Genomic DNA, 23,724 nt, shown 5'->3' with positions numbered 1-23,724 from the left:
TAGCATCACTTAGGAACAAGCAAGCACTCAACTAGCCTCAACCTTCAGCTTTGTCTCAGGGACGTTGCTCAAGAGCCCCGTCCATTATCATGAACAACATATCGGCCCACTAAGATGCTTGAAAACTCATCTCAATTTAAAAGAAAAGCAAAAGCCACACCACTGTGGGCATCTGTCATGTTTATAGTTGTTCTCATCACAGTCTGTGAATATTTTTAGCTGCATATAAAATAACAAGCATCCTCCACTCCCTTTCAGCCATACCTTATGGCTCTGGATTTGCAGACAGAACGCAGACTTCCCAGCCCCTAAGTGAGAAGAAGAAGGCTGGGGGCAGGGGAGAGGCAAGACTAAAACTTCCAAAAGGAGGGTGGTACAGAAATGAGCAAGAGAGTCCACAAAAAGGTAACAAAACCCCCAAACCCAAAAAGAATGTGAAATTTCTTGCTGCTATGCAGAGAGAAGTGGGGGGAGGGGGAAGCAGAGAAAGCAGAGAATTATGAAGACCATTCGGCAAAGGGAATTCTGGGAACACAGAAAAGGAGGCCTCTCACTCCACCCTAACAAATCAAGGAAAGCTTCATGGAAGAGGTGACGCCTGTGCTGCTCCTAAAGGAGAGCCTACATTGTTGGCTGGGTCTTTGCACAACCTCTAGAAGAAGATGAGAGAAGTCTCTTCCTTTTGGAAGACTTTTTGGAAAGGAATATCGAGGCCCCTGGAGGACCACAGAACTCCTCTGCCCCTGCCCCTGCTATTTGCCTCTGTGACTACCTCCCCTCTGAACACTCACCTCGATAGTTCCCCAGGAGCTTCCTCTGATCCTTTGAGGACATGTCATAGGAGGTGTAAAAGAAGAAGAGGAGAATGAAAATCACCTCCAGTATTACGATCAACCGGGGCAGGCAGCACCGCACAGAGCGCGGGTACTTAGAGTCCATCCTGCGCTCGTCTCAGGGCAGGGGCTCCACCAGCACCAGGTTTCACCCCTCTGTCCCAACACCCATGCAAGGGAGTGACAGAGGAGACAGCCGCCAAAGGCCTTATCTCAGGCTGCAAGGCTGGCTCTGCTGGCCTGTCTATGGAGTTAACACGAGCAGAGGGAGTATGACAGGGAGGGAGAGGAAATGCATTTACTCCAACATTAACTCTTTCATTCAATCATTCATTTATTTATTTATTCAACACGTAGTTGCTGCATTCCCATCATCAGGCAGGCACTGTGCTCAATTTAAAAGAAGGCATTCATTCACTTGGCACCCAAACATAAGAATCCTCCTTCATTCATTACTTCAGTTTACCCTCATCATATCCTTGCAAGAAAGGCAGAGAATGAATCAACGCTCTTATTTTAAAAATGGGGAAACTGAGGCTCAGAGAGGGCACCCAGTGAACTCTTAATAAGGATGTATTGAAGGAGAATGAAAGAATGAATGAAAGCAAAGAACAATACTAAGCCCTAGGAAGGATACAGACAGGACCCAGGGAGAACTAACTCCTCAGAGTTACACAGTTGACATTATTTATATTTGAATCTGTAATTAAATCCACTTGTTCCTAAACCTTTTAAGGGTAGTTGGGGGAGAGAAAGGAGAGTTGGGTCCAACTCTAGTAACAACCTGGGGGGATTCCTGATCCAGCTCTAGGCTGAAGTTGCCCCCACCTCTGGTTACCTCACAGAGCAGCCCAGGGCTCTCCTGGGGCACGGGCACTGCAGTGTATTTGAGGAAAGCCACCAGCCTCGGCAACCCCATCCCACGGCGGTGGACAGTCCCTTGGAATGGGATTTAAGGGACCTGGGAGCCAGTTCTGACCCTGCAGCTAATTTCTCCTATAGCCTATATCGCAGAAAGGAGGGATGGAGGGAGGCAGGAAGGAAGGAACAGAAGTTTTCTTACCGTCTATCCACTGGCCCCAGCCACTGGCCACTGAGTATAGACTGAATTTGTGTGTCCCTAGAGAATAAAACTGGGCTAGGAGTTGCAAGGAGGCAGATTTTGGCCCAATGTGAGTGAAGACTTTATTGACCATTATGGCTGCCCGATGAAATAGGCTGCTCATGAGGTAGTGAGCACCCTGTCACTAGAAGAATGCAAGCAGAAGCTGATGGCTACTTGTCAGAGATGTCTTGGAAGTGATTCATATGTGGATCGCAGGAGATTTTAATCACCTGGTAGAATCTTGTCATTTTGTTTTTAGATGAAGAAACTAAGACCTGAAGGTCATATCCAAGGTCATATAGCCAGTTGGCATCAGTCACTTCTTGCCCAGCACAGCTTTATTTACAGAAGGAAAAATTTGAGAATAACCTAGATATCCAGTAGGGGAGGATTGGTTAAGTAAACTACAGGACACACAACTTGCCACCCATATGATGCTTCTGAACATATGTGGGAAAATTCCAGAGGAAAATGCTTTTAAGGTTTATCAAAATTGGCACAGAGGATATACTATTTGGCAAAAAAGCAAGTTACAGAACAGTGTGTATAGTATGTTCCCACTTTTATAAAATAATAACAAGATGTTAATGCAAGCATAGAAAAAAAAATTGGGTACAAACCACTAACACTGGTTACTATTGCTCTAGATGTTTTCCAAAGCTCTCATATGCTAAGCACTTACCATTGCTAGGCACTGTTCTAGGCACTTTACATGTATGAACTCAGTGACCCTGTGAAGTGGGTACTATTAGCCTTATATTACAAACGAGGAATCTGAGGCACAGAGAGGTTAAGTGACTTGCCCAAGGTTACAGAGCTAGTAAGTAGAAAAGCTGGGATTTACACCCAGGCAGTCTGACTTCACACCTGGGTGTTTGACCACTTAATTCTAGCCCAGATAACTTCTAAGTCTTCTTCCAATTCTAAAAGTCTAGGGACGTAGGATTCTAAGCGCTCTGCTACCTCAATAGTAAATAAGGGAGAAGGTGCCTTGACCCCTAGAGGTCAGAGATCAGAGGTCTCTATTCCCCTCTTGGTCACCCCTGGTTCTAGATTCAACAATCTCTGGCCTTTTTCTGGAAGCCAGCACTTCCTATAAACTGGCTTTCCTTAAGGAGGGACTCCCCTATGTGGGGGATAAATGAATGTGACCCCTGCTGGCCTGGGACCAGTACCAGCAGCTTGTAAACCAGGCAGCCAGACCCACCTGCCCAGGGGCATCAGACATCAGCCAGATGACACTAAAGATTTGCAGTCACAGCCAGTCCCCGTGCCTGCAGCCCCCAGAAGGTTGTGTTTACCAGCTGGCAACCTCTGTATGGCTGGCAGCTGATCCCATGGCACCCCAAATCCCTGTATGTCTTGATCCTGCCCCAATGAGGGAATAACTGCTTGTTGAGGAGGCCTAGCTCCTCACTGAACAGAGAGGCTCTCTTTAATAAAGGGAGGTTCCCCCTGCTGTTGGCCTCCCCCAACAGATTTGTCAAAAGAGGAGTTTTCTCTCTTGCCGTCTGACTCTTGCAAAAAGCCTCTGTTTTGACTACAATGCCAGATATTCTGTCTCCAAATCTTCAAGGCAGGTCACCTGGTACAAAAAAGCACAGGGGATCTAGGGCAGATGTGTCATAAAACAAATATCGTTAAATGTGAATTGTTGAATCTAGGTGGGAGGTGAATGGCTTTTCACTGTACAATTCTTTCAACTTGTTTTTGTATGTTTGAAATTTTTCATGATAAAACGTTGGGAAAAAAAGCACTCCGGGCACCTGCTGCTCCCTCTGCCTAAAACACTGCCCCCACCAGACCCCTGCATGCTCTCACCCTCACCCACTCAGACCCAAGCAACATGAGAGAAGGCACTTTTGACTGTATCCTCAGCACCTGGCACTCGGTCCATAGTACACGCTCAATACATTATTTTGAACAAATAACAGCTGCCATTTCTGGAACGCCAAGCACTGGACCAACCATTCTGCATACATTATTTCATTTAATCTTCCCCGTAAGCCTGCAAGTATAGGCATTATCACCCCATTTTACAGATGAGGAAACTGCTGCTCAGAGAGGTGATGTGAGTACCCAAAGACACACAGCTAATAAATGGCAGAGCTGGGACCCAACCCAGATCCATCTGATGCCCCAGCTTGTGCTGCTAACTACTTTGTGATTCTCCCTTCCATTTACCAAACCAGCCACAGTCTCAGCTTCCTGACGAGTCAAATAAGATGAGCTGCCCTGCTTCCCCCACAGGGTTAGTACAAATGGGAAAATACGCAAGTATGCCTGCAACCTGTGTTGTAGAAATGAAGGTGGGCACGTGGTGCATGACTGCGGCCTCCTGGTCTGAGCGGCCAGGCTTCCTCCGGGAGTGATGAGTTAAGTCCGAGAGACTGCAGCTTCCACACGTAATCATGTGTTTTCTGCAGAAACAGGACTTGATGAGAGCACTCACCATGCTGCGCCCATGCTGCGCCCTCCTCAGCCAAGTCAAGCCTTGTAAAGTTCAGTCTGCGCACTGACCAAGGAGGTGGGTAGGTCCTCCATTCCCTCTCTGGAAGTTTGTCCACACCAAGGGTGTGATCCTGCTCTGGGCATGCCTGGCTAAACAGTGGCTAACTCAATCATTCATTCAATCAACAAACATGAGCTTTGGAATCAGGCAACCTGGGTTCAAACCCTGGGTCTGCAAATTATTAGCTGTGTGACCTTGGGTAAGACAGTCATTCTCTCTGAGTCTGTTTTTTCGTCTCTACAGTGGAGAAAATCAGTGTCAATCTCACAAGGTGGTTGTGAAGATTAAATGAGGTAGTAACATCAAGTGTTAGATGTACAGAAAACACTCCATAAATGTTAGCAATTCTTACTACTGCACAAGCTTGGCACGTTTACCACAGAAAACTTTGAAATGCAGAGATGCGTAAAGTTTACATAAAGCGCCCATGATCTCAACATCTCCAAAACCCAGCTCCATTTTTTTTATGCATGTATCTTTTCAGACTTTTTTCTATTCATGTGAATTTATGCCTTGGTTTTTTTTCCCTATAAAAACAGGATTATACAGCACATAGTGTTTGGTAACTTGCCTGTTTCATGAACAGTATATCATAAGCAGTTTCCAAGCCAGGAGAATCTTTCCACAACACTATAGCATGGTGGCTAAGACCCCAGGCTCTGACACCGCACTACCTGGGTTAGAATCCTAGCTCTCTCACTTACTGTGTAACCTTAGGCAAATGACTTAACTGCTCTGTGCCATAGTTTTCTCATCTGTAATATGGTGCCAGTAATAATCTTGACCGCACAGGGTTGTTGTAAGGATTAGATCAAAATGCATATGGTACTTAGAGCGGTGACTGCATATAGTAAGTGCTATGCGTAATCATTCTCCATGCTCCACTGACTTCCATGCATCATTTGTTTGACCAACCCCCCCTCTGTGGGCTATCTGCGTTATTTCCAAACTGTTTCTGTTCTAAACACTACAACGAACATCCTCCATTAACAGGGTTCTCTGGGGGATACAGATTCATGTACAAGAGGTGGCCATCCCAAGGTCTGGACTTTTCTGTGACTCCTGTGGGACAGGAAGAAAGCTCCAGGCAGTTGGGACAGCCCTGTCTGGTGGGCTTGAGGGGACTGAAGCTGCTCAAACAGGTGGGAATGCAATTTCCTTATTTGTGAAACAGGGTATGAGAGACTAGCCTTTCTCCAGGGCTATTCTGACCTCAGCTGAAGTTCAAGTGCAAATCCCAACCCCTTGCCCATCAGAAAGCCCCAGGAGAAGAGGAAGGACAGCCCTGAATTCCCGTCTGGCCCTTGGGCTTTTGAATGAAAGCAAATGATTTCCCTTCCCTGTCTGACTCATCTGTAAAACGGCCACTGCTGATCTCCCCTGTTCCTGAGTCGTGGTAGAGGTGTGGGAACCAGGGGGCTCCATGGCAGGCAGGAGGCCTGCCTCATCTCAGCCCAGTTCTGCGCCCTTGGGATCCCAAAGGGCCATTTCAGGGCTCAGATGGGAAAGGCTGGCACTTAGCTACAGCCAAAGGGGCTTGGCCTAGGGTAGACCAGGAAAAGAGAGGGTCCAGCTGGGGCAGGAGGAGTGAGAGAGAAGGGAACGGAGAAGGGCAGTCTACTGTGGCTTGTCCTTGGGCTCTTGGCAAGGAGGCCATTCCCATCATTCCACTCTAGCTAATCACCAGATTAACAACCCCAACCATCAACAGCCGCTTATAGGCACCAGAGCACGTGCCTATAGCGTCAAGGCTTGATCTCGCTTAGCTTGTGCCTTGAGCTAAATTGCTCCACCATAACAATTGTGTGACTTTGTATTCTCTGAGCCTCGGTTTTCTCATCTGTAAAATGGAGCTAACATGACCTGCCTTTAAACATAGGGCTTAAAGTGTCTCCAGAGGCCATGCTGGCACTGGGTGGGCAGGTGATTCAGCTAAGGACACCAGTGAGCTGGCCTCTGAGTTGGGACTGGAACCCAGACCTCCACGTTGCTTCTTCTCGGGCCATCACCCTGAGATTCTCTCCGCCCTTTCTCTGCTCCCATGTAGCCCTATACCCAGCAGAAACTCTCAGCCACACGCTCCAATAGCTCCCAGGCACTCCACACTTCTGCCACAGCCTGGAATGCCCTTGTCAGGAAAAGATTTGATGGCAGGCTAGACAGTGAGCTCCAGAAAGCCAGCACATGTCCCATCTTTCCTCTGGGTTACTCACCTGTCCATTCCACAGTGTGCCATGGCACTGTCCTAGACAACAGAAACATAGTGGGGAGTGGAAAAGATCCCAGATATGCCCCTAACCTCACGGAGTTGACTGTCTTAGTCCTGGGTGATCTGGAACCTTGCACTCATGGAGACGAGGGCTATTCAGGTTTGGGGTCCCCATGGAGTCTGGAGCCAGGACCACACCATGAACCTATACCTTCAAGCCTCCAGCCATATTGATTTAGGTCCTGCCTATATCCTCCTCCATGGACCAATCTTCCGTGGCAGCTGAAGTCTTTCTGCTGCTCCAAGCAGAGCATTCATTCAGTTCCTTTCACGATGATGGGCAGCCTTGGTGAAACTGAGCTCACAGTGTTTGTTACCCTTGGCCGCCCAGTGCCACTGCATCAACATTCTGGAGTAGAGGTGAGGGATGAAAAACAAGTATACTGTTAACAGTAATTGCTTGCTGTTACCTACCGTATGCCTGGTTCTAGAGGTTCATTATCCTGCAAACCTTAAAACAAACCTGAGTGGAAACAGAGGCTCTGAGAGATTCAGTAACTTGCGCAAGCCAGTAAGTGGCCAAGCTGGAATTTCAATCCTGGTCTGAAAATCAGGTACTGTGGCCATTTTTCTAAACTGCATCTCTACAAGGTATGGATCCAATCCCCAAGAAGCTTTTTGTCTAAAAGGGTGGACAAGCCTCACCCAAGAAACCACAAATTAGGAGCAGCATTGATGGAGATGCCCTGTGTGGGAGCAACAGCAGAAAGGAGGGAAGATAAGGTTGTAGTGAGTTTGAGAACAGTGAGGAGATAAGGCTTGCTTGGCTGGGGAGGCCTGGAAAAGGACCCATAAACAGTGGGTCCCCATTGTGACCAGCTCTGGATGCCATAATAAAGAGAACGGGTTTTCTCTTTCAGGCACTGGGGGATCTTTGAAGATCTGTGACAGAATAAAGTAACAGAGAGAACCAGTTAAGGATGATGCATTTGGTATAAATTACAAGTTCCTTCTTTGGGTGGGTATTGATTAAGGGGGGTGATCACAGGGGTCTACCCAACCCAGGACAAAACAAGATGGCATCTACTTCCTGGAAGTTTTTAAAATGTGCTGGAAGACCATCTAACAGTCCCACTGTTGGTGAGTGCTTAAGTTAATACAGCCACTTGATATGAGATTCTGCAACCATCAGAAGTATTTAGGAAGGGTGCATTATAACAAGTAAAAATGCTTATGTAAAACAAGATACAAAACTGAATATCTAGTATGATCACCATTCTATTTAATAAGAGTAATAACAACATTAATAGTAATAATATAACCATCCATGGGGAAAAACTGGAAAGAAAAGAAAAAATATAGAATGCGAACATTGGTTGTGTGAAGGTGATGAGATCCAGCTACCACCAGACCCAGTTTTTTTCCCTCCAGCTACGTTTCTACATTTTCCCAGTTTTCTTTAACGACATACATTCTTCTTTTTCTCTTTCTCTTCAAAAAAGCTTTGCCGTTTTTTCTAATTGTTCTTTTGCCCCACCTGCGTGGCAGTGGAGTAATGAGAAGTAAACGAAAAAATAGATGCAAAGCCCTTCGCACGACGCCAGGCACAAAATCGGCGTTCTAGAACCGTTAGGTGAGAATGATCGCTGGCCCGGCGGCCCCGCCTCCGAGAAGCCCGGTCACAGCCGAGCAGCCTCTCACCTTGCCCTCCATCCCCAGGGCCCCGGCCCCCAGCCCCGGGGCAGACACGCGCCCGACGCCGCCGCTCTCGCGGTCAAGCAGGCACGGCGGCACAGAACCCGCCGCCCGGCCCGCCCTGCGGACGTGGAGCCCGGGCCGCCCCACACACCTCCGGCAGCCTCGCGCGACGTCGCGCGCACCCACGGCCCCGCCCCCGTGACGCGCCTCCAGGGGGCGGGACCGCAGCGGCTCCGCCCCGCGCCTCCTCCGATTGGCCGCCGCGCTGTCACCACGTCGCGGGAAGCTGGCAGGGTGTATGTGTGTGTCTGTGGGGTTTGCTTTGTCATTCGTACCCCCGTCGCGCGCTGACGCGGCCGGCCTGGCCGAGCGCTCCAGGATCCGCAGCAAAGGCCCCCGGCGCTGCCCCCGGAGACTCCCGGATGAGGAGGATGCTACGAGCCCCTTACATAAGGACGCGACTGAGTGGAGCACATGTCAGCGCTGAAACAGCACATGCCGCAAACCCAGGCCTCCCCATTTCACAGGGTGCTAGTGGTAGTCTACTATGACTAGAGCACGGTATGCTCTGGTATGGACTATAATACAATGAAACGCAACCCAATAATAATGAAGTGTACCTTCGCAACAAGACATAATATAGGATGTTATATTTATAGGGCCTATTTATAAGCCTCTATTTAAACCTTTTCTGATAGGCCCAGGCGCGGGCCCAGACACCATAATGATTGGCGCATTTTTCTGTCCTTCAAAGAGGCGGGTTCTAGAGTCCTTTTTGCCTCAATGGGCCCTAGGATTGGCCGGCAGCGGCGTGGCGGCGCCTTCGATTGGCCCCGAAGGCCGTCCGTCGGGGCCGAGGAGGCGGGGCAGGCGGCTGGCTGGTGCTGGGGCGGGCGGGCCCCGGAATTGTCATTTCTTTGTTTCCGAAGGCGGAGGAGGCTCCGAACCCCCCCCTCCCATCGCACCCCCCCCCCCCACGGGTGCTGGCTCCATGTCTGTGTGACCGGCCCCAGGGGTAGAGTCCAGGCCCGACGCGGGGCGGGCCGGCGGCGGCGGCGGCTGAGGTGCGAGACGGCGGCGGCGGCGGCGCGGGCACCGGCCCCCCAGCGGGAGGATGAAGCGGCGGAACGCCGACTGCAGTAAGCTCCGCCGTCCCCTAAAGCGGAACCGGATCACCGAGGGCATCTACGGCAGGTGAGCGGCGGCGCCCCCGCCCCCGCCGGCCCGGCCCCGCGGCTCCCAGCCGGCTCCGGAGGGGCCCGGCCCCGTTATGTAACCCCGACTAGGCCGCACGCCCGCGCCGGGGGCTCCCCGGAGGAGCGCTGCCCGGGGGTCCCTGGCCGGTCCGCCGGGGGCGCGGGCGTGGCGGGGGCTGCGGGCCGGGCTGGGAGGGCGCGGCGGGCGCTGGCCCAGGGAGCCGCCGCGCCGCCGTTGGGAGGGCCCGGCCCTCCGGGGGGAGGGGCGGCGAGCCCCCTCCCCGCCCGCGCCGCCCGCCCCGAGGGCCGCTCCCGGGGCCGACCGGCCTCCGCACGCCCCCAGCCCCGCTCCCGCCTGGGGGTCGCGGGCCTGAACCGGGGGGCACGACGACCATATGCACCGGGGGGAGAGGCTGACAAAGTTAGGAGCAGACAGTGGCCCCGTGGCCCCCGGCAGACTGGGCAGGTGGCCACGTTGCCTCTTCTGTCGCCTTTTGCTTCTCTTATGGGATCTCAAACTTGGCACCGAGGGCTGAAGCCAATACCCCCAAATCATGCTCTGTGGCCCCGCTCCAGACTCAAAAGGAGCTGATGATCATTTTCTCAGCAAACATTATTGTGACAATTTCAAGCAGGTAGTTTTCTTCAGATTTAAAAGGGATTTTCTCCAAACTCCCCCCCTTTTTTTTTTCCACTCCAAAAGGAAAGCAGTGTCTGTTTAACTGGAAATTGAATTCGGTACTCTGAGGGGGAGAAGGACAACAGGGGGCAACTTAGTGACAGTCACAGCTTCCCTAAGCAGAATTTGTGTACCACTGTTATTTTCTGGTTCTTCTCAGAATGTTAATTCTAAATGGTACTTGTCTTGAGAAAGAACTTATGTCAGTGGAGAAGTAATTAATTTACAGAGGAGAATTCTCAGTATGTGGATATAGGCTTAATTGAGTCCTCATGGTGTTCTACAAGCTAGCTTTTCTAGCTGTGGGACTTAGAGAAATATGTGAGGTGGCTGATGACACCCAAGTTGTCCTAGCATAACTGTACACCTTGCACATGCTGTTGTTTACACATGTGGAGTGATTGCTTTTCACAGGCAGCTGATTGATGTAAACATTTGAGGGTTTCTTTCTTTCAAGTTTAAAAGCATTAAGAAGTCAAAGTAAAAAGTTCTGGGATATATTCTTATGTAATGAGCCATAGATCATAGGAATAATTCATTCATTCAACAAATGTATACATTTTGTGCCAGGCCCTGTTCTAGCCAGTAAGAGTACAGCAGTGAGTAAAACAGGCCAAAATCCATGCTGAATCAGTCAAACCTGACCATATTAACTAAAACTGTGAAAGCAGTCGATTTAGTGGGTGGGGGAAAGGTCTCTTCAAGTTATACACACCATAATTCTTGAATTAAAAAGGCCTTTTTTCTTGGCTATTGAAAAAGATTTGAACAACTTAATGTTAATAGTGACACAAGAATAGAAAAAGCATATTAAACGGAGTTGGTAGACCAAGGACAACTGTGGCATTTGAATGGCTGCTGTTTTCAGTAACATATGATGGTCTACCTCCATTTATAGCAAGAAGGTTGGGAATCCCATATTTACATGTCTTTGGTTGTATTTCAACTTCTCTTTGTATTTGAACAAATATGCCCAGTTGAGTACCTGTGCCATAGTAGCCACTCGGTCAGTGGGAATCAATGTGAAGAAGTGAATTCATTGTCTAATGAAAATCTGTTATTTTACTGATGATCTTTTGGAATTTGAATTCTTACCCTAAAGGTTAATAGTAAATATCCTATGCAAGTTATTCAGAGTTTCATCTGTAAAATTTTAAAAAATCAACAGTGCTTCAGCTCTCAAATCTGTTTGCTCTCCTCTGTTTGGCATTAAGTTAAATGTTAATAAAAGACCTAAATATATTTCTACCTATCTTTCCTGTTGGAGCATCATATATCAAATGAACATGCTCAGTTATCTGTTTCTTAGTTTTTATTATGGAGTATCGGACTGAAGAACAAGATCGTAGTTTTGTTTTTTTTCCTCTAATTCTGTTTTTAAAAAGATTTAGAAAATTTCCAATTATTTCTAAAGCAAACAGAATGAGGGGTTAGTTACAAATCATGGTGCCTGAGGAATTGTGACTATCAAACTTCTGTTGATGATCAAATTTAAGTCTATACTAAATTGTTTTTCACACCATCTATTGCCCATTTTGTTTCTCAACATCTGGCCAATTTTGGACTCATAAAACATAGAGCTTTGTTTTTTTTCTGAGGCTCTGTTGACAGTTTTAACACCCACTATCTACTGTTTCGTAGTGTAACCTTTCATGGACTTATTATTTTCATGTTCTCAGTCTGTACAACTTGCTGAGCCTCGGCATAGCCAAGAGGTAGCTGTGGTGAGGAGAGCGCTGGGCCGCTGGCGTGAGGAGACCTAGCTTCAGACTCTCAATCCCGGCTCTGCCGCTCTGGGTGGCAGGGCATCCGCAGCCTTGATCCTCGGTTCCCTCATCTGTCAAATGAGTTTTGAGGGCTGGAGAAGATAACGTACAGTTTGTGAAACTCTTTATAAATTTTAGCATGCTGTACAAACATTATTTGCCACGTTGTTATCCCATGTTTGGTTTATTCTTTAAGGAGGCAGGAAGGACTATAAGATTTGGTACAACTATAAACAAAAGTCGAGTAGTCAAAACAAGGAGTCAGTTGCTGCTTGGTTTTGCTGGAAAAAATCCTGTTGCCGAGACGCTTTTAATCATGGGCTCCAATCCAGCAACTGTGACTGAGGTGATTGTCAAATGATATCATTATTGTCAGTGTGATGGCTGTGATAGAATTCTGCTTCAGGGTCAAGGGAGAAAGAAAATGGATTTTAGACATTATATTAATGTTAGCTACATTTAGATATATGCCCATCATTTGAAAACTGAAACATATAGAAGTATGTTATTCCAGTCAAGTTAACAATCAAGAATGAGAGAAAGGAGACAGGAATGGTGATCATTTTCTTTTATGTTATTCAGGGCTGAAATTCAATGTTATTTAAAAAAAGTTCTGAGCCAACACAGAGCCTGACACAGAGTAGTAGGAATTCAGTGCTCAGTAAATTCTGAGTGAGTGAATTATTAAATAAATGAATATAAGCTAATCCATTCCACTCATTTAAGAACCTGCGTTGTTCAGGGAATTATGGAGGATACAGGGTAAGACATAGTTCCTTGTCTTCAAGGAGTTTGTAGTCTAGTAAGCCATAATAATGCTCTCTTAAATTTTGTACAGTGGTTTTGAGGTTCCGGAGAACTTTGAGTTCTGTTCAAGTAAAAATATTTTTGTTGAATGAAATTTTAGCGTGCTGTTTTAGTGGTTCACCTAATGTATTAACAGCTTTATGTTGCCCTGTGCTATTTTATGAAGTGGACAGTCGCCACCAAGTGAAGGAATATTTTCTAACTCAAATGAGATAAATACAAAAGTACTTTGGAAATTATGAAAAAAGTTATTAATAAAAGAAAGTAAAATGAATAACTCTACTTAATTATTACATGTCAGAGGTCCTTGGGTTTTATGGCTGTGATTCTCTCCCTGTGTCTGCCTTCACACACGCACCAGACACTCCAACAGTAATATCTAATTACATGCAGTGATTCTCTAGGTGAGGGGAGTTGGAGTGCCGTGTAGTTTTCAAAAGTCTTAAGGGGATTCTGTGTGGTTCCCCTACCTTTCACCTTGCCATGCTGCCCACTCCCTTCCTTCTGAGAATCACTGGCTTTATAATGGGAAGATGAGGAGATAAGGTGTGGTGAGTAGACAATAGAGGCAGAAACATTTATGTTTGAAGTCTCTGCAGTTAAAATTGTTACTTAACCAAGTAAGTATAATAAGAATTTTAAGCGAGGCACGTGTTTTAAGCTTCAGGAAACTATTTTATATCTTTGTTACTAGTGGTTGATGGAAACACCCCTTCTCTTGTGAATTTATGAATACTTCCTGTCCTCCTCTGCTGGGTTCTGCTTTAGTGTATTGCCTGAAGCTTAGGCAGGGCAATACTGTACCTGACTCTTACATTTTTACAGCTTAGTTCCTTAAAACTAGGACTGAGGACTCAGGACTTCCCTAGTATATATGATACCTTTTCCCATCTTTATTTCAGAGAAGAGTTTTCTGGCCTTTGACTTTTTAAGTGATCAAAGTTTGCATCCTTCTCAGCTTCCTAATTTCCTTTTTCAGACTCGTGTGTGAATAATCTGGTCTCCAGAGATTTCACTTTACTGCCTTCCTGCCTCCTTAATGATGTTTCCTAAGCTGAGTTTAGACTCCTTTGGGCTATGCTTATTAAAGCCACTGGAGGCTGGCATGACCCTTGGCTGCCTTGATTGTACATGTGTTCTGCAACTGAAACCCCAGATACCAATGTTGCAACCTCACAGCTAAAAGCATTTTGGTAATCTTGGTAGGCTGTAACTTCAACAATGCTGGACCTGACATAAAAGTGATAAATTGGGTATTGTTTTAGAGGGGTATTGGGGAAGGGGGTAAGTACAATGGAGAAATTGAAATACTTTCACTAACCTTTCCAGCAAGGTGTTTAGCTAAAGCCTTATATTTGTGGTTTCCATGAAATACCAATCTGCCACACTGAAATTTGTACTTAATTTTTGCTAGTAGTGTACTACCTTAAAAAAAAAAGTGCTTTCCTCCAACTCTCATTTATGATTCTTCTCGTCTGAGCATTCTTGGCAGGTTAGTTTCATTAGATGTTTTGAAAATCCCTTTAAATTGCTGCTATAAGTTGAGGTGGGGAAAAGAGGGAACCTGATCTATTTCAGATTATTTGCTTAAAAGCTTCCTGTTTTATCAGTGATATTCTCCTTTTTCTTCACATTGATTCCATGGCCATTCTTGAACCTTACTAGATTTGGAGATTGATTTTAACAGTACACTTAATAACTTATTAATTATTTTCACGTTCTTGTTATATGCCTATATGTTGTGGACCCAATCCATGTTATGTAAGCGCTTACATTTCCAGAGTCTTTTTCTGTGGCCATTTCTCCCAGATCTCCCCACTCGTGTTAATCCTTTGGTGTTTTACTTGTGTGTATGTGTGTTTTGTTTTGTTTTGTCATCTTCTACGCTACCATCCAGGTGATACTTAAGGGGATATAACAAGATATATGTCTTACGGAGTCTGGAGGGTCAGATAGAAATTTTACAAACATGGTTAAGAGCTCAAAGTTAAATACTCTAGTTGGGTTACTTTTCTTGATAAAATTTAGTGTGCTTTTCAAATATACTGATTACTTTATTCTCTAGGCTTACTAGATTTGGGTGTAATTATTTTAGTTGGATTGTTTTCAAGAAATAGATCCAGAAGAAAAATAAGTTGGCCGCTCAACAAACTGTGTAAGTATAATGGTACATACCAACAGTGGAAACACATACCCTTTGCTAGACTGTTTTTCCATCGTGGATTTCCTCAGATTTCCTTAAGGTCTCCCACCTTCAGGCACATGCATCCTGGTAATGGAAACTTTAAAAAATGTAATCAGTTGTTGAGTATATTGTTTGAGGGTTTATATCTTTACTTTGACTTTTACTTATCTGACATCAGTTGGCCTCAGCTCATGAACCTTCCTGTCATCCCCAGGCTTAGAAGCCCCTTCATAGCACTGGACTCCATTTCTTTGTTCTTTTTTCTCTGCTGCCCTTAAGAATGATGAGCTCACATTGAGGCATGGGATTGTAACATCAGAAATAATTTATCTCTCACCCCATCTCCTCTGTCGCCTTGTCTTTTTTAGAGGTTTTGCATTTAGTAGATTGAAATGGTGCAGCTGGTGCACGTTAGGTGTATCCGTAGCCAGCGCTGATTCATGGGAGCTGCTTGGGCTCTGTTTCCTACCCCACACAAGCAGGGTGGCTAGAAATAATCCTGCTCTGCCTTTACTTTGTCTTCAAAACACGTTTGAAAACCAAGCAAGCTGCTCAGCGCTGAGGCCAGCATTGCCTGTCTGCAGTGAGGGCCCCCGGGCTCCAGAGAGCGTGAATGCCACGTTCACCGTCAGACACGAACTCCTGTCTCAGCTCAGAGAAATACTAAGGCTGACGTCTTCTTTCTCAGACCTAATAAGTATTATTTGCTGGTCTTTTTCTAGGCTTGACAAGCTGCACCTCATGCACTGTTCATTGTGTTTCTGACTTTTGAAAAAAATAAGTTATCTTCTTTTTAATTACATGTTTCTGTATTACAATAACCATTCTAGGAGTGTGTCTATTGTTGGAAAGCAGTTTGAGTTGTTCCATCGTTTGTGCCATAGTTATTTCTGTAAAGAACATTTGACTTAAAAATTTTTTTCTGCGGAGCTTCATAGTGTGTTTACAAATTCATAGTTTATGAATTAAGATACTGAGGGTTTATTCTTTCATAAAATGTCTGCTCATTTTTAAAAAACTTTGAGAATTAAAGAATTATATAACTTGAATATGTATGTAGGAAGGGATGTAAAGAAGGAAAATATTAGTTTTGAGCATCTTGTGTGAGATGAGAAAGTTAGTGTGATGGATAAGCATATGGGCTTTGAAGTCATGAACTTGGGTTCAAATAATGTCCCTGACACTAGTTATGTGATCTTGAACACATCATCTGCCTACTTTACCCCTCAGTTTTCTCCTCTGTAAAGTGAGGATAGTAAATAATATTACCTACTTTATAGGATTGTTAACAGGATAATTGAGATAAGTCATGTAAAATACTTAGCATAGTGCCTGACATGGACTAATTGCTGAAAAAGTTGCTTGCTATTACTACTGTTGTTATGATGTTTTTATCTTCATTCTCTTATTTGGTTGCAGTAAGGGTATTAGCTTCAGTTTCACAGGTGAGGAAACCGAGGTTGTGGGAGGTTTAGTTACTTGATAGACCCGTATCTGTCTAACTCCAAAGTCTGTCCTCTTTTTGTTTTACTGTATTGTGCCACTTCATCCTTTCTGAATGGTGTTTATGTGTAATAACTCACATGATCCTCTCAAACTCTCCACTATATGTAGGGCAAGTGTCATTGTCTTCATTTTCCAGGTGAAGCAACAGATACCAGGAGTTTCTTATGCAAGGCAATTAACTCTTTTTTCTTTCTCAAAATGAGAATTTCTCCTCTATTAAATAAAAAATCAATATAGACATGACAACAGGGCAGAATGTGATCCTGGACCAGGATCAATCGATTGATCTATCTATCTATTGCTATAAAGGATATTAGTGAGATAATTACTGAAATTTGAATAAGGTCTGTAGATCAGATAATAGTACTATATCAATGTTAATTTTCTGATTTTGATAATTGTGCTGTGGTTATATAAGAGAATATCCTTATTTTCAAGAAATTTAGGAGTAAAGGGGTATTATGTATGCAAATTATTTTCAAGTGGTTCAGGAAAAAAAATTATGTATACATATATAGGGAGAGAATGATAACAGACACGATAAAATGTGTTATCATTTATGGAATCTGGGTGACAAATATAAGGGAATTCTTCGTACTATTTATGCAATTTTTCTGTAAGTCTAAAATTATTTCAAAATGAAGAGTTAAAAAAATAAAAGTAACACATGCTTGTTATGAAAAATTAAAGCAGTATGACAATGTATGAGTATAATGTAAAAGGCCTTAGTACTGCTGCTCTGTGATGATCACTGTTATGTAATTTATAAGTATGGTTCCTTTTTTTTTTCTGTATAAGCAAACGTTTATTTCTTTCTTAACGAAATTAGGATTCTGTTCTAGTTTACATAAAATTTTCCACTTAATCTCATCCATTTCTTTACATAGAAATTCACCTTATTTTTTTTTGGCAGTAACACAGCATTCCGTGTAAAATTCACTCTGTTCTCTGCTGTCTCCTAACTCCCATTTCTGTGCTCTTTCAACAGTGCCCTGTAGCCTATTAGTTCCCTGTTCGTTGTGTTTCTTTCCTATAAAATGGTAATAACTGCCCTGCTTATTTCGCAGTCGTAACAATAAAATGAGATAATTGACATGAAATGTTTGGAAAAGTTACAAGTGTGATATAAATGTAAGGTGTGATTAGGTAGAAGATAATTACTATTGAAGATAGGAAGTGTAATACTTGACTTGTTTATGAAGTGAATTTCCAATGTTTATACAATGTTAACAGAATTTTTTTAGGGCCGGTGGGTTGCTTTCTTTCTCCTAATGTGCTCCTTCACCCCTCTTCATCCCAAAACCCAGAGTCCATGCTGCTGAAAGTGTTTTTGAAGCAGAAATTCTAAAGCTCCGAACTCTCCAGTTGCATTAGTTTACGGTACCTGCCCTTGGTATCTCTGTAGTCTATATAATCCTTTATAAAAATACTATACCACACAATTCTTAAAAGCTTGTTCTTAGTGATTTCCATTTTAGGGTTTTTTTCCTTTTAAAATGGGCATATTTCATGCTGTTAAATTTGTCGTTGCAGTGGCTGTGTATGTATATATGTATCAGTCTGTGTGAGTATGTATGTGTGTAATTGACTCTAGAAAGGTTCTCTTTGCAGTCTGCAGGAGGCCTGGAATAGAAAAGAGCAATATGGAACAGCATAGGTCTTCTCAGGCTGCTCGCCTTTTCTGGATTTTACAAAAGGGTGTGGTTGCAGAACATAGCAGTGGTTCTAGTCCATTTTATCTTGAGGCTGATGCACAACTTTCTGTAGTCCACCATTTCTTAAATTTTTTTGTCTCAGGACCTCTTTACACTCTTAAAAATGAGAATCCCAAAGAGCTTCGGTTTATATAAGTTATATCTATCAATATTTAATGTATTAGAAATTAAGACAGAAAAACTTTAAATAATTACTAGTTCATATAAAAGTAACAGTAATAAACCCATGAGAAGAGTGGTATGGTTTTACATTTTTGCAGATTTTTTTAAATGTCAGACTTGATATTAAAGACGACAGAAGACACTTTGAGAACCCTCACTGTAGTGAGAGCCAGTGGCAGATAAGCCAAATGGAGTGATAGTCTGGCATCCAGAGCAAGGCTGGTTCGATTCATTTCTTCCTAAGAACAGGTTGGAAGCAGGTGCATGGTAATCCTTCAGGCGGAAGCTGTGTTTGTTATCTTTGTTGATGTTGCTTTGTTCAGACACCCTTCCCAGTCACCTGTGCATCGTCTCTCCCTCTACCTGCGTTGTAAGTGTGTACTTTGATAAAAGCCCTGCTGTTGGTCCCAAACACTCTTGTGCATTGCAGGTCATTGATTCAACAAATATTTGTTAAGCTCCTGCAGTGTGCAAGGTGTTATGCTGGACACTGAGAATAAAGCAGGGAACAAAATGGACAGCTCCTTTGTTCTTGTGGACTTTACATTTAAACGGTTAATTACACAAAATATTATATAATTACACAAAATATTCTTATGGTATAGGATGCTATGGGAGCATATAATGAGGTAACAGTCTTTACTTTGGGGTCAGGGAGGCCTATTTTGAGGAAGTGATGGTCATGCTGTGTGCTTAAGGAAGAGTGGTAATGGAAGTGCTTCATTTAGTTTAAATTGTACTTAAGTAGGTGTCTTGTCTGTGACTCAGAAGGAAATGTAGAAAATGGAAGAATTAACCCTGAACAATTTGAATGTTCCCAGTTGAGGGAAGGACAGCTAGCAGTTGGGAGATAAGTACTGATTATCTGAGTTGATTGTTGTCTTCTTTCTGAAACATTGTGGAATTCAGTGGAAGTTCTATGACAATGAGAAGTTTATACTATAGACTAGTACTTCTCAAATTTTAGTGTATGCACAAATCATCTAAGGATCTGGTTAAAATGCAGGCTTAGATTAAATAGACCATCTTCAGGGGTGGGCCCTGAAAAACTGCTTTCCTAAAAAGCTGATACGTGATGCTGATGCTGCTGGTCCATGGACCACACTTTGAGTAGCAAGACTATAATTACGCATAATAAGACCAGCAGAAGTAGCGGCTGGACAGATATTCTAGAGGTGATGTCCAGTAGGGAGAGGTGTTAGATAAGAGAAGACAAAGCAGTTTGGTGCAAGAAGTATCATGCTACATAATGAAAGCTAAAAGCGACTCGCAGTTGCTGTTACAGAGGACAGGAAAGCTAGGGATTGAGATAGATGACCACTAGCACAGCCAGTGAAATATTCCACAGAGTCATTTCTGTGGTGAGGCCCGAGTGAACTAAATGGCCGTTAGTCTGCCTAGGGAAAAGGTCAGGTACTGAGGATTGATGGCCATCCTGTGGTAATTATGTGGGCTCCAGAAAATGATCTAAGTGACGAGCAGCTAGAGGTACTAGAGAGAAGGTGCACTTTACTTGGAAAAAGAAGAATGTTCAGTACTACTTCTCATTAATCATAGATGATTAATCTATAGATGGAGGGTATGGCTAGATAGATTCAGGTAAAAAATGGTTGTAAATGGCAAGGGTAGGAAGAGAGTGGGGGGAAAAAAAGAATCTTATATTTAATATCCACTTTGAAAGAATCACCACCATTAAGCCTAATAGTTGCATGTCTCTATTTCGCTGGTACCCAGAATAGAAGCTGATAGCACCATCAGAAGACATTATTGGTCTGCCCTTGTTTTACTACATATATTATTAAGGAAAATATCTTTTTGCTGCAGTTATTCTTTAAATTTTTATTCAAGATATTTTATAGTTATTAGTAAATTTCTTTGGATCAGAGACTTAAAGTAACATCAAGTTAGCCATAAGTCATTTGATGAACTGTATATATAAAAATATTTTATATTTAATCATATATTCTTCATGGTTTAAAAGAAATATTTTGAAAGACTGTAATGGCTTAAAACCCTGTCTAATTTTCTCCCCCTTTAGAATGTCATCTCATTGGTTTTGGCAAAATCTTACGACTTTCAGAACATGGAAGGAAAGGAATTGGCGTTTCTACGCTGATGAGCAATCATTCTGGATTACTTGTCTTTTAACTTTTCTACATGTGCCTATATAAGGATAATGGGCATAGTTTACTGATAGAAGGCTAAGTGAGTACTGAATCAGGAAACTGTCTTAAACTTTCTAAAACCTTGTAAGACTGAAATGAATCAATAGAATTCAAGACTAATCCTACAGTAAAATCAACTTTGTTAATTAGGTTGCCTCTTGACTTTTAGGGGCAGGCCCACCTTTAAAAAAGGAGCCTAAGTTACAAAGCTGTGAGGGTATGGCATATATTTGTGAACTTGAAAGATCAAGTTTCCTTAGATATCTGTACTTCTAAACTGGACTCAGTAAGAACTGGGTATCAAGAAACATCAAAGGTATGAAAGCAGTTGTTTGAAAAGAAGTGAAATACTTAAAAAGGGACCCCCTTGAAGTCACAGAGTTGAAAAAAAGTAGTCATTGTAACAAACATTATCACTTCTGTACTGCCTTAGGTTTACATGATTGAGTTATCAAAAAGTATTCAACAGGCTGCCATTCTTTGGATAATGCTATATAAATAGTGAAACGGAATGTTGCTGGCTAGACTGGGATGCTGCCATGCCTTGAGCATTTGGGACAGAGAGCAAGTTGGTGGTACCTTCTCCACCTGGGGCATGGTAACAACTAGACATGATGAGGTGCCCGTCACATCCATTCAGCTACATTCCAGAGACAGCCCATGGGGAAAAGGATTCATCAGAGAAGTAGATACGTTTTCATGCCATTTCTTAAATGGCTTAGGAACATGGAGGAGAGGCTATTATTTCTTCTTTAAAACCTAGAAACAATGAAAAATCCTTTCAGTTTTAAAGCCAAGCAGCTTAGAAATCGAGTTTCAAACTAGATTTGTGCTCCTGAATGTCTGCATGACTCAGTTGTTCCTTCTAATATGATTTGCCTTGCTCTCCACTGGATCAGTGATGGATTAAATGAGTGGGACTGAAGGCCTTGTCCTCATCTGGCAACATGACTCTAGTGAAATGAAACTATAAAAGGTGGGACTTTGGATTCAAACCCGTGTTCTTCTAGTTTGCCCTGGGCTCCTCAATTCTACAGCACACCTCTTAGTTGAAACTTATTATCAAGCCCCAAGAAGTTCTACCAAGAATTAGTGTTAGAAATTGACCCTGGGGCCGGCCCCGTGGCTTAGCGGTTAAGTGCGCGTGCTCCGCTGCTGGCGGCCCGGGTTTGGATCCCTGGCGCGCACCGACGCACCGCTTCTCCAGCCATGCTGAGGCCGCGTCCCACATACAGCAACTAGAAGGATGTGCAGCTGTGACATACAACTATCTACTGGGGCTTTGGGGGAAAAATAAATAAATAAAATTATAAAAAAAAAAATAGAAGAAAGAAATTGACCCTGGTTGCAAATTATTTATCATTATGATACTGTGTCATTAAGGGTCATATGTGTCTATTCTTGACATCTTTTACCTGTGTGGCTTCAGAGGGCACAGAAAGAATCCTCAATGCTGAATCCTGCTTTCGTTGTTTCCCCCCAGGTATATGTCTTTTTGTACCTTATTTTTCTGTGTGTGTGTGTATGTGTATGTGTGAGGAAGATCAGCCATGAGCTAACATCTGATGCCAATCTTCCTCTTTTGCTGAGGAAGACTGGCCCTGAGCTAACATCCGTGCCCATCTTCCTCTACTTTATATGGGACACTGCCACAGCATGGCTCGACAAGCAGTGTGTCGATGCGCGCCCAGGATCCCAACCGGAGAACCCTGGGCCGCCGCAGCGGAGCATGGGCACTTAACTGCCTGTGCCACTGGGCCAGCCCCTTTTTGTACCTTATTTTAATATGTTTCAAAATTATTTATTGAAAGTCTTGATTTTGTTGTTGGTGGTGTATATTCAAACAGCTAATTTAATCACATCAATATTGGAATGTATGCATTGCACAACACCATGCAAGGTTCTAGCCCAAGTCAAAGTGAATTTTAGGTATTTCCAATCTGTATAGCTTAGAAAACCTTTTTTAAAAAAATACCTGAATTTAACCTGCTCTAGAATTGATCGGGTTAAGGACATAGAATTAGGGGCTTATTAATAGATAGAATCTGAAGGCTTCTATTATTTATTTTAGAACTAATGAACTAGAAGAATGGACTTTTAGATTATGTGAAAAATAATAATTTTTTTATCCATGTCTTTACCTACTTTTGAGCTACTGCAGTGCTTAGATATGTGTTCTGACTGGCTTGTCAGAGTGTCCTTCTATTTAACCTAAGTCCAGAGGGAACTAGGAGCACACATTTACATCTCAGCTAGAGCAAGGCTGAGATGCTGTAGGATTTTTTCTTTAATGTACATTTTTGTACCCTCACAGCCCTTAGTAGTGATTGGCATCTGCTCCCTAAGTTAATTTCTGCCTATTTGGGGAAGTAATTTGGTTCTTGTTTGGTTAACGCAGATGAATGCTACAGAGAGGCAAGAGGAGAGAGGAGAGAAAGAATTCTTAAGCATGTAGGGATATGCATCGAGAATTTCAGAGACTCCTCAGACGGATGTAGAGGGGTGGAAAACAGCAAATTTGAAGCCTTTCAACCGTGACATTTTCTTCTAATGAAGAACAGCGTGAAAGCTGTAATTTTGAGAGTGTTGCAGTATTTTGAAGTCAGACACTTAGCACATTTTAAAATAGTGGTGAGATTTAATTTTTTTTTTTCCATTTTAGATGGAATTAAGTATTTTTGGTCACCATCTTGTTTTGATAGTTGTGGTCTCAGAATCAACACCAGAGCTTGTAAAATTTAGATGGGCCATGGCGGCGTCTCTTTTTCTCCTTTATCTCCATTGTTTTCATGGTATATGAAGATATCTTTTGTCTCTTAAACAAAATAGTGCCTTTTCTTTTTCTACTTCTTCACAAATGACTTTGAATTAATTCGTTATTTTTGTGTTTTGCAGTACATTTTTATACCTGAAATTCCTGGTAGTGTGGGCACTTGTCCTCCTGGCAGATTTTGTCCTGGAGTTCAGATTTGAATACCTGTGGCCATTTTGGCTTTTCATCAGGAGCGTCTATGATTCCTTCAGATACCAGGGACTGGTATGTTTATTAATACATGTTTTTCAAACATAAAGGATTTAATTACCCTTCTGAGAAAATCTTCTATAACTGATAGTGAAACTGTTTAAAGTAGATTTTATTAACAATACTTAGGAGACTGTATTGAGCTAATGGGGTCTGTGGACTGA

The 23,724-nt window shown here is 43.3% G+C and overlaps 2 protein-coding genes across 2 annotated transcripts in view; one reads left to right on the top strand and one right to left on the bottom strand.

The window, feature by feature from the left end:
- The window catches only part of RHCE (Rh blood group CcEe antigens), a 36,748-nt gene extending 35,809 nt beyond the window's left edge, over positions 1 to 939 (bottom strand). Inside the window, exon 1 of the mRNA XM_087445754.1 lies at positions 792 to 939. Coding sequence (XP_087301880.1) covers positions 792 to 939 — 148 coding nt within the window. The remainder of the gene's footprint in view (positions 1 to 791) is intronic.
- An 8,368-nt stretch (positions 940 to 9,307) lies between these two features.
- Positions 9,308 to 23,724, top strand: part of MACO1 (macoilin 1) — a 53,053-nt gene continuing 38,636 nt past the window's right edge. Inside the window, exons 1-2 of the mRNA XM_087446549.1 lie at positions 9,308 to 9,551; positions 23,434 to 23,575. Of these exons, the coding sequence (XP_087302675.1) occupies positions 9,472 to 9,551; positions 23,434 to 23,575 (222 nt within the window). The 5' untranslated portion in view covers positions 9,308 to 9,471. The remainder of the gene's footprint in view (positions 9,552 to 23,433; positions 23,576 to 23,724) is intronic.

This window comes from Ceratotherium simum, chromosome 22, assembly GCF_057802395.1.
Source record: "Ceratotherium simum simum isolate JZ-2026a chromosome 22, ASM5780239v1, whole genome shotgun sequence".
NCBI lineage: Eukaryota > Metazoa > Chordata > Mammalia > Perissodactyla > Rhinocerotidae > Ceratotherium > Ceratotherium simum.
Note: the sequence above shows the minus strand (reverse complement) of the source record. Positions and strands in the feature narration are given on the sequence as shown.